This window comes from Pomacea canaliculata, linkage group LG2 (genome assembly GCF_003073045.1).
Source record: "Pomacea canaliculata isolate SZHN2017 linkage group LG2, ASM307304v1, whole genome shotgun sequence".
Classification (NCBI taxonomy): Eukaryota; Metazoa; Mollusca; class Gastropoda; order Architaenioglossa; family Ampullariidae; genus Pomacea; species Pomacea canaliculata.
This window is the reverse complement of record NC_037591.1, coordinates 24,427,901-24,450,386: the sequence shown is the minus strand read 5'-3', so window position 1 is coordinate 24,450,386 and position 22,486 is coordinate 24,427,901. Positions and strand designations below refer to the sequence as shown.

At 41.0% G+C, this 22,486-nt stretch overlaps 2 protein-coding genes across 5 annotated transcripts in view; both read left to right on the top strand.

Annotated features, from left to right (window-relative positions):
- LOC112556184 overlaps nucleotides 1-12,505 on the top strand; it is a 34,224-nt gene extending 21,719 nt beyond the window's left edge. The window contains exons 2-4 of one of the 2 annotated variants that reach the window (XM_025224953.1): nucleotides 4,143-4,498; nucleotides 7,322-7,912; nucleotides 11,269-12,505. In XM_025224953.1, coding sequence (XP_025080738.1) covers nucleotides 7,874-7,912; nucleotides 11,269-12,459 — 1,230 coding nt within the window. In that variant the 5' untranslated portion in view covers nucleotides 4,143-4,498; nucleotides 7,322-7,873 and the 3' untranslated portion in view covers nucleotides 12,460-12,505. Of the gene's footprint in view, nucleotides 1-3,767; nucleotides 4,499-7,321; nucleotides 7,913-11,268 lie in introns of those variants that run through there. The other variant, XM_025224952.1, reaches the window with a different exon arrangement.
- A 2,341-nt stretch (nucleotides 12,506-14,846) lies between these two features.
- On the top strand, nucleotides 14,847-21,231 carry LOC112557839. Of its 3 annotated transcripts, XM_025227915.1 has the most exons (4): nucleotides 14,847-15,030; nucleotides 15,635-15,776; nucleotides 17,103-17,698; nucleotides 17,945-21,231. In XM_025227915.1, the coding sequence occupies exon 4, from the start codon at nucleotides 17,975-17,977 to the stop codon at nucleotides 19,133-19,135; it is 1,161 nt and encodes a 386-aa protein (XP_025083700.1). In that variant the 5' UTR covers nucleotides 14,847-15,030; nucleotides 15,635-15,776; nucleotides 17,103-17,698; nucleotides 17,945-17,974; the 3' UTR covers nucleotides 19,136-21,231. The 3 variants fall into 3 exon arrangements, with proteins under 3 accessions (XP_025083700.1, XP_025083699.1, XP_025083698.1); XM_025227914.1 differs by lacking the exon at nucleotides 15,635-15,776; XM_025227913.1 differs by lacking the exon at nucleotides 15,635-15,776 and having other exon boundaries at nucleotides 14,847-15,207.
- Nucleotides 21,232-22,486: the final 1,255 nt, after the last annotated feature.

Below are 22,486 nucleotides of genomic sequence, written 5' to 3'. Positions count from 1 at the left end.
CTATCTTTTGTTGTGTGTAGTTGAGCCTTTGTACCGTGCTGGGGGGATGTGTGATTCGTTTTGTTTATTTTGTGGGGATATTTGTTTGCATGCTTGTCAATGCTATTCATGGGCGCTTTTTTCTTATCTTTTTCCTTTTCTTTTCTTTTCTCTTTCTTTCCTCTTTTTGAGTTGGTCGGTCGCATCTAGTGACCGCTAATAAACATATATTTTGTACAGCCCATACGTGTGTGTGTTTATCTGTTCAGTAAGGAGCGATTGGCTTCGCTGCTCACGTCGGGCGCGTGTGACTGTGAGTGTGTGACTGTGAGTGTGTGACTGTGAGTGTGTCTGTGAGAGCAAATCTCACAACGCCCATCGCGTTACGCGACATGTATACGTTCGTAGCATTTCTACATTCATTTTTTCTATCTCCCCTTCCACACACACATGAGAGCGCGTGTACACGTACACACAGACAAACAACGTATGGAGTCCTGCATGCTATGGTTATGGACTCTGCTGAAATGGTCTGCAGGAAGCAAATATAATATGCCATAATATTACATATCGCCTGCACTCATCCAAACCATCCTTCGTTCGTCCTGTTCTTTTTCTTTCATATTCAACGCGCGCGCGCACACACACACACGCAAACATCCATGCACCCACACTAGTATTGGGCCATCGGCCCCAGTCTGTTTAATATTTGAAAGGCCAAGCCTGTGACTTTAACCACATGAGGTCTCATTATTTATGAAGTGTTTCGAAAGTTTCTTTTGTTGGCTATCAGTTCACTGCGCCTCCTTAAGTAATTCATAGAAAAATAGTTATTACTGAGAGGTGTTTTTCTGGTTCGAACTTTTTAAAGTGTCTGTAAGCTAAATTCCCACAAGTGCCTAAGTCTGCAGTTCTGTAAGGTATCTTTCATTGTTTTTGCCCACGGTAATCTTAGATTGTGCTGCATGCATGGTTTGGAAATCTTGACCTGTCCATGGTGTTTAGTTTTAGCCAGTATTTCACAGCTACTAAAACGACTTTAGATACACCATTCAAATCAAATGTTATTAACCACATCATACATCAACACATACAGTAGAATGGTTCTGTAAGCCTTTCAGATAATAAGCCCGATGGTAGCCATGGGACAAAAAGTCTTATTTTCTTGGAATATAACACTGTTACTTATGTGAAAAGCATACAGCATATAGTGCTATGTCACTTTGATAGGCATTTGTTGTCTTTATGGTATTCGAGGCAGAGTGGAGCACTTGAGAGAAAAATGTAAAGTTTTTGTATCTGATGGTTGTCGCAGGGACAAAAATAAATCATTTGTTAAATATGCTTCCAATTCAGTAGGCTGCTGCTAGGTGTTTCATTTTTAAATGTGTTAATAAACAGTATTAATGAACCAGTGTTGTGGGCTTTCTGTGATACCATGGCAACGACAGCAACTCTTTTGTTTCTTAGACATCAACATCGCTAAAGGATATCCCATGAGACCCTTTATAACCATCTGACCCAGAGACTACTGCTGCTGCTGGAATCGCTGCTGGTTATGTGCAAGCAGTGCAGCGACCCGTAAATTGTCATTTTACAGTCCTTTGGATTGTAAAGCGCCTTGAGTCTCGCAGATGTTGGAGAAACACGCTATACAAGTGTACTTGTTGTTGTTGTTGTTGTTGTTGTTGTTGTTGTTGTTGATCTTCTTCTTCTTCTTCTGATGATGATGATGATGATGATGATTGCTGCTGGAAAAAAATTACAGTTACTAGGGAACCAGAGAGGTCGTCTGCCACAGGTCCCGTGCTGGCTCTCGGCGGCCCTGCTCGATCATGCATTCCCAAACCGTGCATAGTGAGAACGCTTGAGTATGCTCTCTCATTCCTGTGCACCCGTCAAGAAACATACAAAAAATAAAATTTTTATTTTGATCATGTTAATTATTCGATACTTTTTAAACAAAAAAATAGAAACGAAAAAAACCCCTGGCATTTACACATTTTAAAAAGTTCTTGGGAGGATAAGGATTATAGTTCTGACCAAATTAACGGGATCGAATTACATCCACCTGCAATGCATTACCAACGCGCGCTGCTGATGAAAATACAAATGTTTAAAACATTTGACAGTACGAGCATCATTCTACATTTGATTGTTATTTTGGGAAGATTAAAAAAAAAGTCGAGCAATAAAAAAAAAAAAAAAAAAAACTGTAGGAATAAATATGAAATGTGAATAAAATTGTATTTGCTTGACTGTTTGCTGTGTGTAACTCATTCCATTAAAAGTAATGAGCTTTTTTCAGATTAACAGACACAGTTCTTAGCTTTTGAAGGTGATTGTAGGCTCTTACTGTAGCATTGTAAAATCAGATATGTTACGAAGAATGTTGTCGTGCAGACTGATTGATAGATGTTTTTTATTCTTATTTGTATCAATAAAGACTTGCAACACGAAAACCAATCAAGTCTGCTTCTTGTTTATAACTGAACATGAAAAGTCTTCTCTTTATCTGTGGCTGCAGCAGTAGTTAACATCCTTTGTGTTTTCGAGTAAGCGTTATGTATTATGTACAATTTCTATTAAACAAACAAGTACCGTTACTACATACACTACGACTTCTTGTGTTAACTTCTTCGTGAAGTTTAAAATAGGTCAGGTCAGGTCAGTCCCAAGCCCGCTCCGGGCGTAGGGGGGACCGTCCGGCAGCAGCAACAGACAGAATTTTACACCCGGTCCTATCTTGAGCAGATGAGAGCAGGTCTGGCATCTCGCGTTTGGTCCATTCTTTGATGTTGGTGACCCAGCTTTTCCTCGGACGACCACGACGACGGCTCCCTCCGAGGGTTCCTTGTAGGATCGTCTTGGACAGGGTGTTGTGGCGGGTGACGTGACCGAACCAGGCGAGCTTGCGCCGCTTCACTGTTGCCAGAAGGGGTTCATGTGGGCCCACGAGGGAGGTCACGGTGCTCCGTACGTATGCGTTGGTCTTGTGTTCGCGGTACGAGATGCGGAGCAGCTTTCTCAGGCAATTGTTCTCAAAGGCCTGGAGCTTCTTTTCCGTTGTGGCAAGGAGCGTCCAAGTCTCGCAGCCGTAGAGAAGGATTGACACTACGAGGGACTTGTACAGCCTGTGCTTGGTACTGAAGCTGATTGAGTTGCTTCGCCAGATCCTGTCCAGCCTGGACATTGCGGATGTTGCCATACCAATCCTGATACGGATCTCTGCTGAACAGCAACCATCTCTAGTCAGGGTGGCACCCAAGTACTTGAAGTTGTTGACCTCCTCCAGTTTCTGGCCGTTCATGCCGATGTTGCTGCTGCTGTCGTTGGTAGAAATAATCATCACTTTGATTTTCTCTGAGCTTATTTCCATGCCATAGGCCCCCGCTCGCCTGGAGAGTCTTTCTGTCAAATCCTGAAGTTCGTTATTTCTGTCTGCCATGAGGTCAATGTCATCTGCAAAGCGGAGGTTGCACAGGGGTCTGCCACCAATGGAGATTGAGGTAAGGTGGTCGTGGAGGGTTTCTTGCATGATTTTCTCAAGGAAGATGTTAAAAAGGATGGGAGAGAGTAGGCATCCTTGACGGACCCCGATCTTCATCTCGAAGAACTCGCCTCGTTGGTTGTTGAGTAGTACCGCGCTGGAGGCGTTCATATATATATCAAACACACATACACATTCTGAAAGGCACCCGTTGCATAAAAACGGAGGGCAAGACACATTTGCTATGTAGGTGTGACACTGCGCCCCCGATTTGTAATTACTAAGTCCACTTGTGTGTCATCGACTATCTCCACGATGTCATTATGTCAAAATCTTAGTCGTCGATAGAGTAGAAAAGATCCCATGGATCAATGGGATTAGTTCGATCGCGAAATAATCTGTTTCTGCGAAGATTTCTTTCCACGTCATACAGCATAAAGTATACAGCAGCCATCTTTAGCGAACCTCACGCGAGTTACAGGCGGGGAGGGCGGCCTCTACATTTACGGGTGGAATCACCCGCTAGATAGTTTTCTTGCTTGTGCGTGTATGTGTAAGTGTATTTTTAATTTTTTGGGTCTCTTTTTTTCTGATTTGTATCTACATTTTTTTTTATTAAACTTTTTATTTGTACCGTTCGTTTCATGTTTGTTGTGGTCTACGTTCATCAAAGGATCGATAGGTACGTCGTGTCCCACCTGTGGCTGATCGAGTGGGTGTGTGTTGATGTGGCTGTGTGAGCAGCTGTGAGTGTACATCTGGCGACGCTGAGGGCGACCCGCGACAGTCACGACGAAGCATCATCATCATATAGGAGCTTGCAAAGACTGGTGACGTGGGAACAAAGTGAAAGGTTTGTGGTCTCCGAGTTCACTGGACCTAACAACTTGTGACTTTTACCTGTGGGGCAACGGGAGGGCGACAGATAATCCACAAATACTAGATGACCTGAAGAACAACACTCGCAGTATCTCAGCGACGGTCACAAAAGACACAGCCGGACATCACTTTCCACATCTCTTGTACAAGGTCAGTAGAGAAGAAGTAGACATTATATATATAAACTCTTCGACTTACACTTCCTGATCCCTTCCTTCCCATGGAGGCTGGCCACTTTTTCACGCGTCACCTTGTATGATTGCCTTTGACAGGTTTCTTTATCCTGTAAACATTCTATGGCTAGAGAATTGCACAAACTGAATTGCCCTCTGGGATAAATAAAGTATTCTCTTATCTTATCAAAATCTCAAATATAATCAAAATCGCTGACATCACTACACCCTCCTGCACACATCACAATAATTGAATGATTTCCTGTCTCCACGAATTAATGGGTTGGGGGAAAAGAGGATATAATATTGGACTTTGTTTATTAGTAGAGCAACAAAAATAATTGACAAAGTAAGAAACGGAATGAACAGACGTGAGTCATATTGTCAGGAATACAGAGGAATGCTGTGTTACGTGGCAAACGTTAATATTTGTCCTCGTGGTGATGGTTTTAGATCGGTGAATAGAAATAATGAAGTTGCATATCGCAAGGTGTGCTTCGAGAGGTTCTTCTTTCCCTTGATGCCAAGATTAAACGAATCAAAATTTCTAGGAAAGGTCTTAATTCGTGAAAGATGCGCGCAAGACAATCGGGAATATCCGGAGGGAAAATTCTCCGAATATGAGTAGACTGCTTAGTTTTGCTCTCTAGTGGTGTTAGCAACACAGCAGGTATTAGCTTTTAAGGTTGATAGGTGTTTAATGATAAAAACATCGTGATGTATCATTTTCACGCTGAATGTTCAGTCTGTTGTATATAATGTTACATAAAAGTCCTATTTATAGATTTTTGGAACAGTTCGTGGTTGATGCCAGACCCTCTACACAGAGATTTTCAACCAAAGTGCAAAGGTATGTCCGCGGGTTCATAATGACATACTCTTATTTATGTCGCTGGCGTATCTCTAGGGGTACACGTACCACCGGTTGAGAACTGAGGCTCTATGATGAAGATGATGTCGATTTGTAATGCGCAGGTATCCATTCAGAAGAATGCTCATTGCGCAGAAAAAAAAACAAAAGAAGAAAAAAATAAAGTGAACAAATATATAAAACACCAGGAAAGTAAAAAAATATAGACAGAAGTGTTTCTTGGTTATTTAAGACTGTTTTGAAAGAAACAGATGGGTCTTCAGTTTTTTTCGAAACGTGGACGTAAGGTCTCTCACAGAGACACTATTAACCTGGCATCATGCTGGGATGGACAAACCTCTCGAACTACAAACGTTATTTTGGGGTAGTCACTGGCAATCACCGAGTTACATATCTGGAGGAGCAGCTCGCGGCACGCGTCTTCTTCGGCCGACGTGAGAACAAGATTTTTGGTCACGTGATCAGCAAATCGGGTTCGAGCATCTTCCGGTTTAGAAATATGTCAAGCAGTCGACACTTGACATCAACACAATTCTTGTGGGTACAAGCAATTAAAATGAAGATTTTTTTAATTAGATCTGTTGTTTTAAGCTATAAATATTTACATAAAAGTAGTCGTCTGTGTCACAACTACTTTCTCCATGATCTTAGAGAAAAGACAAGTTGAAAACTGGGCGATAATTGTTCAAAACATCGACATCAAGCGTCCACGTCTTAAGGCGTGGCCTCACCAGGGTATTTTTAAACAAAGATCGGTAAACACTTGTTAACAAACTGACATTTGCAATATTTGTGATGGTAGGAAGTAGAATGTCTAAGCAATCAAGACTAAGGCTTGTAGGCATTGGGTGTACTTTGCAAGCTGTTGGCTTTGCCTTTAGAATGATCGTCTTTATGTCGGTCTCAGAGACTGGTAAAAACTTAGTCAGAGAGAATCTTGGAAGAACATCACAACAGAAACAGTGAGGCGTCGATATTGACTCTAAGGAAGATGAAATGTTTGAGATCTTGTTAGTGAAATAATCACCGAAAGCATGCGGTAGCTGTGAAGCAGGGTAGACAGAGGGCAGTGGTGTTGGAGGAGATGCCGTTCTCACAAACAAAAACTTGCCCAGAGAAAGAGCGTTCACTTAAAACCTAAATCTCCACAAGATCAATTCACAGCCACACTTAACCCTCTGGCAGGATGGCTATTTCTATGAAATTTTAAACATTTTAATTTTGACTCTCACCTGCTCTTGCGAACAAGCTAGAATAACGAGCATTAACCGTCTCTCTACGGTTCTTGTTGTCACAGCTGTGTCCTATTCTATCACGAACTTGACTGCTGACAGACGATTTTTTTCCCAGTTAACTACTAAAACGAGGCAGGAGTGTACAAACCTTCCGGTTTATTTATTGTTTAGGCTCGCCGAGACTAGCAGCGGAGAACTTTGCAAGAGGCTAAGCGTTGGTCTTGGCAGACACACAGCAATCCACCTATAAACATCCGTGGTTCTATGCGATATTGTATTAATAAATGCGTTTTTATCCTGTTGTCCTCTTTTCCTCTTCCTTATCATCATTAAGATTATCATTTCAAAGGTAATCGTGTAGTCATACAATTATTGTCTGTTTGATAGTTGTTTGTGTAGTACTGACATTATTTTGATTTGTTTGCTCATATTTAGGAATATGGAGACATTAAAATAAAACAAACCATTTCCTCATTTAAAACGAATTGTTTTATAACAAAGTAGTTTTAATACGACTGCTACACAAGAACAGTATAAAATAATAATATTAATGGTAAGTATAACAAACAAACAAACGCTTAAAGAAAAATCCAATTACTTTAACTCTCTACTTTTACTTCATTTCTTTTGTCTATTTATTCAATCTCAAGTCTACCTTCTTTTCATCCCTCATATTGAAATGATTTTATTTCAGGGATGGTTTTCAAAATGAACTAGGAGTTTATAACTTGCTTAACATTGGAACCTACAAAAATTCCTCATCAAACATGGCTGCTACTAAGAATAACATGACGTGTGCAGTGTGCACAGAAGTTTACACATCACCGAGGTTTCTGCCCTGTTATCACACTTTCTGTCTACCGTGTCTAGAGGAGCTAGCAAGAAAACATCATGGAGACATCATCCCGTGTCCTACCTGTAGAGCTCCTGCTACTGTACCGCCAGGTGGTGTGTGTGATCTACAAGTCAACTTCTACTTCACTAAGAAAGCTCTGGAGAGGGCACGCAATGAGGGAAGTCGCTCCATGTGTCCTGTACACCCTGAAGAATGTATCGTATTTCATTGTACACAGTGTGACCAAGCATCTGTATAAGATGTAAACTCACTAAACACTATGGGCACCTGACCGAAGATTTTACAGAAACCGTTTCTTGCTGTAAGAAAACGATTGAAAAAAATATTAAATCTTTTAAGGACCCCATCACTCGCTTAAAAAACAAATTGGAATCTTGTAAACAAAGCGAGATGCGAGCCCTAGAAAAGCGAGCTGCAGTAGCGGAACAGGTAGGTCGTCGATATGTCAAACAGCAATGTTAAAAATGTAAGGTAAAACGTATGAATGTCTGTCTTTTGTCTTAAATCAGAAATATATGAAATAGAGAGAAATTTGTAATATGTTATATACTTAAAGTATTTTAAAATTAAAGTTGTTTAGTAGTCTCAAGTTTTAGGCCAAACATGAATACTGATTCAGGGAAACCGGGCACAAGGGAGATAGTTCGGGCTGTACTCCTGCTACCGACGTCAACATCAGTACCGTACATACAATACTCACACGTCGATCAGTTTTTATTACGCGGTTCACGAGCCCCCACCTTCTGGCTTTCCCCGAACACAAGACTCAACGAGGTGTGGTTTAATGTACAATAATAAAGATTTATTTAATAGCTGAAAAAACATGAAAATACATACAACAAAATGACTCCTCTAGAACAGTTAGAATAGCAACAGATCTCACTTACGTTGAAGCGAACTCCATGTCCGACCACACACTCACACACACGCATATACAGGTAGTCCTCGGGTTACGACGGTCTCGAGTTACGTCGTTTCGTGGTTACGACGCTCATTCCGACTTACGAGGTCAGTGCATCAAAGAAAAGGAAGGCCATCACCATGGAGGTGAAAGTGGATATCATAAGGCAATCTGAGAAGGGGAAACAGCAACAGAAATTGGCAGGTCATTAGGACTTAGTCGCTCGACTGTCGCTACTATTATCAAGGATGAAGATCCTTGAACACGTGACTGGATCTGCTCCTATGACAGCGACAGTGATAACAAAGCGTACTGTACTGCACAATATTTTACTGTACTTATGTTTATTGATAATTATGTAGGGTACTGTGTTAATATAGGTGTTTGGATAGGCTAAGTGTTTGCAGTACTGTACTGTTATTATGGTACAGTACTGCATGAACGTATGATCCGACTTACGTCGAAATTCGGTTTAAGCGGCCGCGTTAAGAACGGATCCCCGTCGTAAGTCGAGGACTACCTGTACATCCCCTTGAATTCTTTCCCTTGTTTTTCCGCCAATGCTATCCACACGATTGCTGGTGCTGGCCAAGCAGACACTTTAGACTGATGAGGTGAAGCTACGACTCCTTTAGTCGTTGACAGCTGATGTTTTCTATGTAAACGCTTCAAATTAACGAAGAGGACGTTACGACTTCTATGATCCTCTCTGTTGCTGTCTTCCTTACCCCCAAGTGATTCCTGAAATCCTGGCGACTTAGTGAATATACATTTCGAACGCATGTAGACTCTGTTACAACAGATCAAATGTTACGATTGCAACCCATTTTTTCACCGACCATTTCAATGATGATGATGATGATGATGAAGATGATGAAGATGATGATGATGATGATGATGATGGAGCATAATACATATCCAATACCTTATCTAGGCAAGGATACACTCACATTTCCAATCTCTTTCACACAGAAAATTTTCACCACGTCTTTCTGCCTCGTTGATTTGTTTGGGAATGGCAAAACAGTTCTCAACAACTACAACTGTTTTAATGAATTTTTCGTTCAGTCATACGTTGTTCAATAAGTCGTGCTCACTATCATTCATTCCTATCATACAGCCAAGTACGATAACCCAACCTTATTGAAACAATCAGGGGTGATAACCCATGTCCCTGACACCTGGCGACACAGATTTGAGCACTGTCCTGGTCCAGGGACATACACAGTAGTGTCTCAGACGACTGCACTGCCACCTACAACCGCCGAACAAACACCACCTTCAAGCGAAGCTCTCTGGTTCTTCGGAGTGCCGGCTAACCCAGCAGACGTTCTCCTCATTGGATAACGACGACTACTGGTGGTCTTGGTGTCCATCGTCAACCTTTCACAGTTAGTTTAAGTCCTGGTCGCGTAACCCTTTTGATTTTCAGCAGCAGTCGGGATAAATCCTCGTCATTGAGCCTCGCTTTTGAGTCAAGGTTCTCTAGCCCAGCGTCCTTGCTCCCAAGGCTCAAACTCTTATCTTCAGACTCAGTCTCAATCTCCCCACAAGAAATCAAGAATGTCTACAAGGTACTTACCAGACCGATTGATCTATAACCAAATCGACTATATCCTGCTGCTGAGACGCTCCAAATCCAGCATCAACATGCAAAGACAAGGATGTACCCAGGCGCTAGTACACGTAGCGACCATGACCTTGTTCTAACGAACCTGAAGCTGAAGTTGAAACGAGGTTACTATAAAAAAAAAACCCGAAATGCACTTTGATTTGCAGAGACTGCAAGAAGCAAGCGTTGCAGAAATCTTCATGGCCACAGCTGGAGGAAAATTTTTCGCACTGAACCTTATGGAATGTGATGTAAACACCCTCTCTGGAAACATCAAAGAGGTGCTACTGTCAACAGCCCAAGAGGTTCAAGGGCGACAAAGAAAGACGAAACAGCAATGGGTCACAAATGACATCCTAGCCCTCTGTGCGGAAAGGAGGGTCTTAGAGAGAGAAATGAAAAGCAAACTTGAAGCAGTAACCAAATACAAAGAAGTAAACTGTGCCATCAAGAAAGGAATGAAGACAGTTTGGGAGAACTGGATTGAGAGACAATGCCGGGACATAGAGGATGTAATGGCTCGAGGTGACAGCAAGAAGGCCTACCAACTTCTAAAGACTCACACTAAGACAGATCAGTACAAGACCTCAGTCATTGAACACAAAAAGTCGCAAAAGAGTTAAACTATTATGAAAAACACGGAGGCACGGAGTGTCCGTGTCAAGGACCTTGGAGGGTAGTCGACGCCGCGATGGCTAGAGAAGGAACTGACTGACGAACATCAACAACTGGACTGGTCGTCCTGTACAGGACCTGCTGACTGTCACCAATCATAGGCAAGAGTGGCGGGTCCTGTCCGCTGCCGCGTCTATCCATGTGCTCCACAATGACAAGTACCGGTAAAGAAACGACTGACTGTTTCTCTGCCCCGCCTTAAGTGACGTGGTGAACAGGTGACCAATCCTCTCTCCCCGTGTCAACCTACTAGGTCCTGGCAGACAGGTGTGAGAGACCCCGGAGGTGTCCCTATCTCACTATATGAGATAGACGCCTCTGCCGGTCAGTTGGTCCTCCTTGGCGTACAACCTCTGCACTTCTATCCCATACACACCTCTACACCCGCACATACACCCGCTCTTCTAGCATAATGGGACTCAGACTTGTCAACTAGCCACCCTAGACCAAACTGGGGCGCTTATTACTTACCTTTTAAAGTCATCACATGACAGCTATAAATAGAACCAGTGTTTTAGGACTTACAAAGCATTTAATCGTGCGACGTGCAGTGTATCAATAGTTTGACAATAAAGCCATGGTTTTAACTTTCAACAGATTCAAGACCGGTATAAAGTCATTGTGGCCATGGCAAGAGAATATCGTGACAAAGCGCTGCAAGAACTCAAGCAAGCTTCCGATACTTTGCAGAAATATTTGGCCGCTGACACTCAGCGAGTACAGGATGAGCTCAACTCACTTCTGCAGCTTCAATCCCGCGCTCAACACGCGCTGAGTTCGGCCTGTGGCACGGAGGTCCTGCAGGTGGAGAGAGAGATGACACCGGGAGAATTAAGCGCCGAGCGACTGAGAGAACGAGAAGCTGAACTACCTGTCCACACTTACCGCCCTGTACTCTATGGTGACTTCTATAACTACATTGAGGACCACTACATGAAAACATTTATCGGGTCACCAGTCCAATTGAGTTTTCCAACTAAGAAAGCCGTAGAAATTGTTAGAGTGGGTCGATGTGGCGATAGAGGATGTCGGGAAGTGCATGCTTTGGGGCAGCGAAAGGACGGACGTATCGATGTGTTTTATGGGGGAGCAGGAGGCGACTACTCTAAAGAGAAAGGCGTGTGTTTTAACTCTAATGGTCGTAGAGGACCTGAGACAGACTACGGTACGCGGATATCATACATTTCACGTGGGAATAGAATTTTCCGATGGAATGAGTTCTCATTTTGTGCTCTTCCTTCTAAGAACAAATGTCTGCATTCTTTAGTTCAGGACTTTGAATCAGGTGTACTTCATATAGTTTCAATCAATTGGAAAAAAAGAGATTACAAGGAAAGGATCTCTGTATTATTGACCCCAAAGATACACAGGGTACATAACTTTGATTCAAACGAGCAAGGAACGTTTTTTGCTTTAGTAGATGAAGATGAAGGTGAGAACACAAATGATGAACTAGTAAAGATAAATAAGAGTGAAGCGGGTAGCCGGGCATCCCGTGTAGTACGTCTCTATTCCAAGAAATCCAACGACCCCATAGCGACCTTCACGCAAAAGAACTTCTTCCCATCAGACGTCTGCTTCTATGGCAAAGATGTGCTGCTGATCGCTGATTGGATGAACGACTGTGTGCACGTGACAAGAGTATCAGACCGTGGCATCGAGTTTGTCTGCTTCCTTCCTGGCAGTGGTGACATGGTGCGGCCCACAGCTCTGAACCTTGACCTTAACGGTCAGCTGCTAATTGGATGTGGGGATGGCTGGGTCCTTAGAGTACCTGTCGACTACTAGGACAGATTTCCAGATGACATTTTCTATAGTATAAGGGAGTATACAGAACATAGGAAATAGCTTGCAGCAGTTTCTAGCATTCCAAATGATGACCTCAATTGGAAATATTTCATTCTAGATATGAATCTACGTTTGAGTGTATTACTTGATGATTATTGTTACTATAATTACACATTATACTTCCAACACAGAAATGCTTTCAATTTACAACTTAGTTTTTGTATGCCGTCTGTGTTGATGTTAGATATAGACAGCTGAACATCTTTAATTACACTACTTATTATATATATTCCTCTATGCTACAGACTGAACCACCAATTCTGCATTAAAATCTCTGTAATTTGAAGTAAAGGAGAGAATGAAGATTATCCATATTCTCGACAATTTTTAAAAAGTGTCATCATGCATAGGTACAAACACAATTGCACTGGAGATCATTTTCTTCCTTCGCTCAACATCATCACTTGGAATTACTTGCAAAATTGTGGCTATAACAGATCTGAAGTGTTTTCTTTTATTTGAGAACAAATTTGCCAAAGGGAGACACATTTGTAAGTTTTGTTTCTGACATATTATGCTAACGTGTGCACGTGCCACTTCTTTGTGTGTGTGTTTGCGTGCGCGCTCGCGCTCCTTTTTTTATGTCGTTCATTGAAGCACGTGTTGCCAGTCCATGAACAGTGGAACAAAGTGAATGCCACGTGGTTTCAAGAATGCTGAAAATAATGACATTTCTTGATGAAACTCTTTGTTGGCTCATTCTCTTCAGTATGACTCCAAACGTTCCAACAGACACAATTTTGTAAAAACAGGAATAAGTCCATGTAGTCAAGAACTTTAAGCATTACTTGAAACAGATTTTTTTATTTAAAGTTCGTGTTCAAAAATCTAAATAAAGAAATAACATTTTGTGAATACTGAGTTCTATATCAGCAACTAACTGAACTTATGTTCATAGTGAAATTTTAAAAAATGTGAAAGAAAATTGTTACATTAACTAATAGACTTGGTTTGTGTTTGTTTACACTCTGCAGCATGTTATCTTCGATAAACAAGAAATTGTTGTAAGTATTCGACTATTTAATAATTTACGCATGTCTAAAAGTCCTCGTCACACAAGGTTTACTATAATCGTAATCATCATTGTGGTTCTTTTCCCAAACGAAATAGTGTGTACATATTTTATATATGCTGTTGTGTACAAATTGCATTTCAAATCAGCTGCTGCTGTGTGCAAATTTTGTTTGTACATTTTTTCAATTGTGTTTAAGCAGTTCTTGTTTGTTTGCTTTTTTGTTTGTTTGGGGTTTTTTTTCATCCACACCAGTAGGATGTTCTATGTTCTGGTTGCTAGTGTACTCAAGAGAACATTGTTGGTTTTCGGTTTTTTTAAAAACTTTATTTAGGTATAGATATGACACGTGGCAGTGTATTCTACCTTTGGGCGAACGAAAGCTGTGCAATTTATATAAAAAAATTCTGATGTTCAGGCGGAGAGCATGTGCATCCAGATTACAGCTGCAAAGTCAGGCGGACATCTTAAACTATGCTTGTCAAGTCGTGTGAGGGGAACACTTTTAACTTTGTTTTCTTGACAGTATTTTGCGTGTGAAACAAGATAGACACAACATTAAATTAGGCTTAGATTTAAAAAATATATATTCTGATGGACTATCATTTCTTTATACTTTTAAGGGCATTGTGTATTACAAGACCTGCAGTGACATCCATTTGTATGTAGATACTCGTAGTACAGCCTGTGGCATGTTTTGTGAAGGCGACTGGTAGTAATATTTTGTGCTCAGAGACGACCTGTCTGTTTGTGCACAGTCGGCAGTGAAGCTGGAAAAGGAGGTGGCCATCAAAGTGTCAGCCGACAACACAATACGTACTTACACTTCTCACTGAAACGCTTACAACCAGTGTTGCAGAGACATGAACATCCCCCAGTACCGGTGACAGACATAACGGTTGTCCTATGTGCAGCCAACCGAGCCCGCAGGTTAAAGCTGAGGAAGACTTGTCCTAGTCATCCACCCCGTTATACACCCTCACCTTTAGTGCCCGGTGTCGGCCCTGTTGGGAACAGGAGAGATTGTATGCGCTGTTGTGTCTTATGAATAAGTTTTTAATTATTATCTTCGAATAAACCGCTCCATGTCTTAACCCCCCAAAACTTTGGTACTGCCAAAATATGTTGTGTTAAATGCGTGTGTGTATGTGCGCGCGCGCGCGTGGGGAAGGGGTAGTGGAGAGGGGAGAGCGGCTGCCTTGGGTAGTCGACAAATTTTATGTTCTCGGATACTGCTCGAGCAGCATGGCTTACACAGGTAATGGGATAAGAAAAATTAAGTTCTTCTTTTACTTTAAAGTATGCAACGTGAGAACATTCTAAAAATAACTTCGCTCGAAATAACTTCCCTGTCATCAGAAATGTCCGGAGGAGAGGTCTACTAATCTGTGTAGACAGGTAGGACGGGCCACAACCTTTGTCATAGGGAGGAACGTTGGATCACTGGAGGTTTCTGTAAAATTCTTGCTGTTCGAGTGACGTGTAGAAACGACGAAGTGGTATGTAAGATTAAATTTAATTGTTAAGAAAGTGACAAAAAACAACTAACAGTATAAAGGAAGAAGCAAAATGAACAGACAAGCAGCGAAGTAGCAATTTTAACTGGAAACTTGTTGCTCGTAAACACAGGAAGTAAAATCATGTTAAGGGCTGATGACTTGTTCTTACTTTCAGAGGTGAGAGGCTTTAGCATTTCAGTATGAATTCAAACGTAGAATATCGCCAGCTACCTTTTGTTCATATTGTAGAAAAATCTAGAATCAAGCAGAACAAAATTCAAGTAGGACATTGTTCTCAAAAACAGACCTCACGATATATAGCTGGCGATGGAGTGTTACATTATGTGTCTGTTTAAAGTTTCATATTGTTTTGCTAGTGCAAGTCATTTTTTTTTTCATTTAGTAATTTAATCATAGACTGCTAGTATATTGTTAGTATTTGTCCGCATGACTGTGGGAAGCATGTCAAGAGGTATAAACTAACAAAAAATTATTTAGACGTGGCGTGTTGGTACACAGGGATTCGAGGCGCCCGAAATGGGCTATTTTATCATGTCAGGTAAGCACAGATATAAGATGTAAAACATGACACTGACTGCCACAGGTGTTCATGGTGAAACGCAGAAATTGAAGGTAGCCATATCACAGCTAACTACAATGTCTGTGGTATTCCCTTTGCTTAGCGATGCGGAACGAAGAACTTGTCGTGTCATCTACACAGGTTTTGACTCGTAGGGTTGCACAAGGTGTGTTTCACGGACTGTGTACAGCAACTTCATGCATGGGTGTAACAATGGCAGACCAACGATCCAAGCCTTCCAGTAACGTCAATGACAGATAGTTAGATTTTAGTCTTTCCTTTGTGCTTTTATCATTTCGTCGTTTGTTTGCTTTCATACGACTGTGGTCGTATGTATGTTTTGCACATTATTTTTAGCCTTACTCTTGTAAAGATCATTGAGACTTTTGCTATGTCGCGACATCCTCTATATAAAAAAAATATTATTATTATTGAGCATTTGAATCGTTTATTCAGGGGCCATTGCCCCTTTAGCAGGAGGAGCAAACATGAGGGATATTGCAATAATACATTAATTCATGGACATGAAAGCTAAAATTGCAAACATTGCCTTCAAACGTTATTTAGACACATATATTACTCATCTACTGTAGACTTTTTAAGTTAAAAATCATAGAGAAGATATAATGCCAAATTCTTAATAAAGTTTTGATTTGTTGAACCCAGTAACAGACTCATTTTAAAATTGTTTGGGTTAATATACCATTTTCTTCGCATGAATCTTACTTTGAAATGTTATAATGGTTTGCAACAGAGAACAAAGTGACTTCATCTTCTTTATTTATTTTACATAATGGTCACAGCAGGTCACGTGCAATGTGTCTTCCGTATCGAAAATAATGAACTGCAATATTGGACACACCTAGTCTAAATTTAGGCAAAACTGTCACCAGATAGTTCTCTATGTTCACTTGCAAATATTTTTCAGTTCCTGAGATATTATATGCAGAATAAAAAGAAAACATTTGAGTTTTCTTTCTGACATTCTCTCACGGACTAGCTACAGTAACGAGCTTCACCAGTTGCTCCGCCATTGTTGTTCTCACACCTGTGTCCTCCTCTCCTGTTTCTGTTCTCTGTGTATTATGCCATGTTTATTTATCCTTTCCATCTCCTCCTCATCGTCATCTCACAAGTTATCGTGTGATTAATTAGTCAGACGATAATTATCTGTTTAATAATTGTTCGTTAACATTGACATTCGTTCTCCTCATTGAGGAGCATAGAGACATAATACAAAATACAGAGAGTAGTTTATCCAAATCATTTCCTTATATAAGCTTGACTGATTGCACAACAAATCAAAATAAGACTGTTATACATGACATAATAATACTAAGTATACCTTGGCTTGCCTAATTATATGATTACCAATGAACTTGCAGAAAAAAATATTAGACTAACTCTCCTGTAACTTCATTTTTTTGTATATTTACTCTGTTGGAAGTCTAGCTTATTTGCATTACTCATTTTGTTATTATTTTAATTTCAGAGGGGGTTTGAGAATGAACTAAAAGTTTATAACTTGCTGAACATCGAAACATCTCCCCCCAAAAAAATTCACATCAAACATGGCTGCTTTGCATGATGACATGACCTGTGCAGTTTGTACCGAAGTTTACATATCGCCGAGGTTTCTGCCCTGTCATCACAGTTTCTGTCTAGCATGTCTAGAGGAGCTGGAATATAGATATGGAGACATCATCCCGTGTCCTACCTGTAGAGCTCCTGCTACTGTACCGCCAGGTGGTGTGTGTGATCTACAAGTCAACTTCTACTTCACGGAGGAGGCTCTGGAGAGGGCGCGCATTGAGGGAAGTCGCTCCATGTGTCCTGTTCACACCAAGAGTGTGTTATATTTTACTGTACACACTGTGACCAAGCCATCTGTATAAGATGTAAACTCTCTAAACACGATGGGCATGTTACTGAAGATTTGCCAGAAACCGTCTCTCGCTGTAAGAAAACGATTGAAAAAAAAACATTAAATCCTTTAAAGATGCGATCACTCGCCTAAAAAACAAATTGGAATCTTGTAAACAAAGTGAGAAGCGAGCCCTAGAAAAGCGAGCTGCAGTAACGGAACAGGTAGGTCCTTCTAATAGCAATACCGACCTTGTATGGAAAAACGTTTTAATGTCTGTCTTTTGTATTAAATCTAAAATATTGGAAGAATAAAATATTACAAAGAAAAATTAGTAATAAGTTAAAGTATTTTAAAATTAAAGTCATAAATAAACTCAGTATTTTAGGTCTTAAAAACACTTTGTTAATGGTACGTGCAGTGTACGAACAGTTTAGCAATCAAGCCATGTTTTATTTAACGTCCGACAGATTCAAGTCCGGTATGACGTCATTGTGGCCATGGCAGCAAAATATCGCGACCAAGCACTTATGGAACTCAAGAAAGCTTCCGATGATTTGGAGAAAGTTCTGGCCGCTGACACACAGCGAGTACAGGATGAGCTCAACTCACTTCTCAAACTTCAATCCCGCGCTCAACTCGCGCTGAGTTCGACATGTGACACGGAGGTCCTGCAGGTGGAGAGAGAGATGACACGGGGAGAAGGAAGCTCAGAGCAGCTGAGAGAACGAGAAGATGGACTGCCTGTCACGACTTACCGCCCTGTACTCCACGGTGACTTCTATAACTACATTGAGGACCACTACATGAAGACATTTATCGGGTCACCAGTCAAACAGATTTTTCCAAGCAAGAAAACCGTAGACATCGTTCGCGAAGGTCGATTTGGCGATGGAGGATGTCGGGAAGTGCATGCTATGAGGCAGAGGGAGGACGGAAGTATCGATGTGTTTTATGGCGGAACAGGAGGCGACTACACCAAAGAGAAAGGTGTAAATGTCAACTCTGATGGTTCAAGAGGACCTGAGACAGACTACGGAATGCGGATATCATGCGTCACACGTAAGGATGACATTTTGCCATGGGAAGAGCCATCGTTCTGTCATCTTGGTTCTAAGAATAAAAGTATGCATTTGTTAAGTCAGCATTTTGAAACGGGTGTGTTTAGTATCTGTTCAATGAAAGACGAAGAAACAGATGAAAAAGAAACACTTACTCTTTTATTGAGCCCACAATTACACAGGGGACACAACTTTGATTCAAACGAGCAAGGGACGTTCTTTGCTGTAGTAGATGAAGATGAGAATAAGAACTCAGATGATGAATCAATGAGAACAAACGAGAATAAAGAGGGTAGCCGGCGTTACCGTGTTGTACGTCTGTATTCTAACAAATCTGACGACCCCATAGCGACCTACACGGAAAAGAACTTCTTCCCATCAGACGTCAACTTTTGTGGCGAAGACGTGCTGCTGATCGCTGATTGGATGAACGACTGTGTGCACGTGACAAGAGTGTCAGACCGGGGCATCGAGTTTGTCTGCTTCCTTCCTGGCAGTGGTGACATGGTGCGGCCCACAGCTCTGAACCTTGACCTTAACGGTCAACTGCTGATTGGATGTGGTGATGGATGGGTCCTCAGAGTATCTGTCGACTACTAGGACAGATTTCCAGATGACATTTTCTATATGATGTGACAAAGTATGAGGCAGTGTATTAGAACGACACCCACAGAACATAGGAAATCCATCATAGTCAGCAGCAGTTTCTAGGATTTCAAATGATGAGCTTCATTGGAAATGTTTCATTCTAGATATGAATGATTATTGTTACTATAATTACACATTATACTTCCAACACAGAAATGCTTTTAATTTACAAATTAGATATTTTTTGTATGCCGTCTGTGTTGATGTTAGGTATAGCAGCTGAACATCTTTAATTACACTACTTATTATATTCCTCTATGCTAGCAGACTGAAACACCAATTCTGCATACAAATACAAGTAAATGAGGGAATGACGATTATCCATATTCTCGACAATTTTGAAGAAGTGTCATCATGCATAGATACAAACACAATTGCATCTTAGATCATTTTCTTCCATCGCTCAACATCATCAGTGTTCAGTGTACACCACCTCGCTGGGTTACGATGAAAGGCATGACGAGGTGACTGAAGTATGCAAGGTCTTCCTGTTCGACTTTTATCAACTCTGCCTAAAATCTATTTGTACCTGAAGCAACTATCTTAAGTTATACATAAATGTGACTATTAGGTACAGAGAAAGTGTTGTAGCGAATGTCAGCAAGTAATGATGGAAAAGTTAGGGACACAGTAAAAGATATCTGTCATAGTTAAAGCAAGTTATGAAGCGACTAGAAGTCCAGACACTGAGCTATGGACTGTCGTGGACAAACTGCAAACTGTGTTCACGAAATCTCATCATCTGCTCCACATGGATGGAGTTTGTTTTGAAAGAAAACAACAGAGCCTTTTCTGCTGCGTCTGCGAAAAATAATTTTAAATTGCTGCTTCTTAAAAATAATAAGTGCAAATTTACTATTTTTTGCAAAAACATTACTTGTAAAGAAGTATTTCTAGTGTATACACTATATTCGTTAGTATGTCCTAGATGCACAAATATTCATAAATTGGAATTATTTGCAAAATTATTGCTTTAACAAATCTGAAGTGTTTTCTTTTATTTGAGCAGAAATTTGCCAATGTGAAACATTTTTCAGTTTTGTTTCTGACATATTATGCAAGCGTATGTGCGTGCCACTTCTTTGTGGGTGTGTTTGCGTGCGCGCGCTCCTTTTTTGTTTAGTTCATTGTTAGCCCGTGTTGCCAGTCCATGAACAGTGGAACAAAGTGAATGCCATGTGGCCTCAAGAATATTGAAAATAATGACATTTCTTGATGAAACTCTTCTATGGCTCATCCTCTTCAGTATGACTCCAAACCTACCAACAGACACAATTTTGTGAAAGCAGGAGTAAGCCCATGTAGTTATATACTATATGCACTACTTGAAACAAATTTTTTTATTTAAAGTTTGCTTTCGAAACTCTAAATAGAGAAATAGAATTTCGTGAACACTGGCTTTTTATATCACCATCTAGATATTATATTAATAGTGACATTTTAAAAAATGCTAAAGAAAACTGTTACACTAATTAATATACTTGGTTTGTGTTTGTTTACACTCTGCAGCATGTTATGTTCATAAGCAGGAAAATGTTGTAAGTAATCGTCTGTATCACAATTTACGTATGTCTGAAAGTCCTCGTCACACAAGGTTGACTATAATCGTAATCAGCGTTGTGGTTCTTTTCCCAGACCAAATAGTGTGTACATATTTTATGTATGTTGTTGTGTACAAATTGCATTTCAAATCAGCTGCTGCTGTGTGCAAATTTTGTTTGCACATTTATTCAGTTGTGTTTAACCAGGGTGCGGAGAGAGGGGAGTGGCTGCCTTGGGTAGTCGACAAATTTTATGTTCTCTGACACTGCGCTAGCAGCATGGCTTACACAGGTATAGGGAAAAGAAAAGTTAAATCCTTCTTTTACTTTAAAGTATGCAAAGAGAAAGTTTGTGCTAAAAATAAATTCACTCGAACTAACTTCCCTGTCACCAGAAATGTCCGGAGGAGAGGTCTACTAATCTACGTAGACAGGTAAGACGGGCCACACCCTTTGTCATAGGGAGGAACGTTTGATCATACTGAGGTTTCTGTAAAATTCTTGCTGTTCGAGTGACCCGTGTATCAGCCATACACGAGCAGCATCTTCCATCGAAGTACCTCGCTCACGATGCTGTCGCTAATACGCGTGCTCGTGTGTGTGTCACACCCGTTTGAGATTCTGATCAGTCTATCAAGCCGCCATCACTCAAAACCATGACTTCTACTTATTGTGGTTATTGTAGATTAAATTTATTTGTATACAAAAAACTTAAAGTACACAAGGAAGAAGAAGCGAAATGAACAGACAACAATTGAAGTAGCAATTCGTGTGAGAGATATGTCCTAAAGTACCTCAGTACTAAACACGCCAGTCCATATATCCTGGCGTCAGAGAGTGAACACCTCACCGAGCCGTCCATCTTTATCCACCATCACCTGTAGGGGGATTCAGCAACGCTTACTTCTGAGAGGTGTAGAGAGATAGCTCTGGCGGTTTACGCATTTCAGACTAACTGAACTATGCTACACACGCCCCATTAGTAAGATCGTCCACTGCTCCCTCTTTGTGTTCTCATATTGTAGAAAAATCTAGAAGAATCAACAGAACCATATAGGATTCAAGTTAGGACATTTCTCAAAACACTCCTCACCGCTAGTTGATAGCTTCTCTAGGGATGCTACAGTGTTACATTATGTTGTCCTGTTTTAAAGTTTCATTTCTGTTTGCTAGTGCAAGTCATTTTTATTAGTAAATTAGTCATAGACCTTGCTATCTTAGTACAGCGTTCTGCGTTAGAATTTCTTAGATGCCGCGAACCATAGACTGTTGGGATACTAGTAATGTCATCTACGCAGCCTCGGGCATAATTCTACCTAAAATAATTATTTAGACGTGGCGTATGTTTGGTTACGAGGGATCGCTAGCGAGCCAGCGAACCGATGCTGAGGTGTCTCAGGCTTCCGTATTTATCATGATGCAAGTCTCTGGCCACTACATGTGCCACTCAGTGTCTCTTATCGTCCGTATAGGCCGGACTGCTGTCTCGAGGGTGAGGACAGATATAAGATGTAAACATGTGATGACCACTGACAGAACCAACGAGGTGTTCATGGTGCAAACCGCAGAATTGAAGGTACCATCTCCATCGAGCAAGGACCATACACACCTGGTTTCATCTTAGCCAGGTCTGTTCCCTCGCTCTTAGCCCGCTCTGTGTCACTCGAGCCAGAAGACCAGACCATAGCTGTTGGTAGTCTACGACAGGTTATGATATAGAACTTGCGGTTAGAGTGCTCTTGCACAACATGTGGCTGCACAT

What these genes read in the sequence shown, in the direction of transcription:
- LOC112557839 (XM_025227914.1), top strand. Translation starts at nt 17,975, where the DNA reads ATGGCAGCAAAATATCGCGACCAAGCACTTATGGAACTCAAGAAAGCT.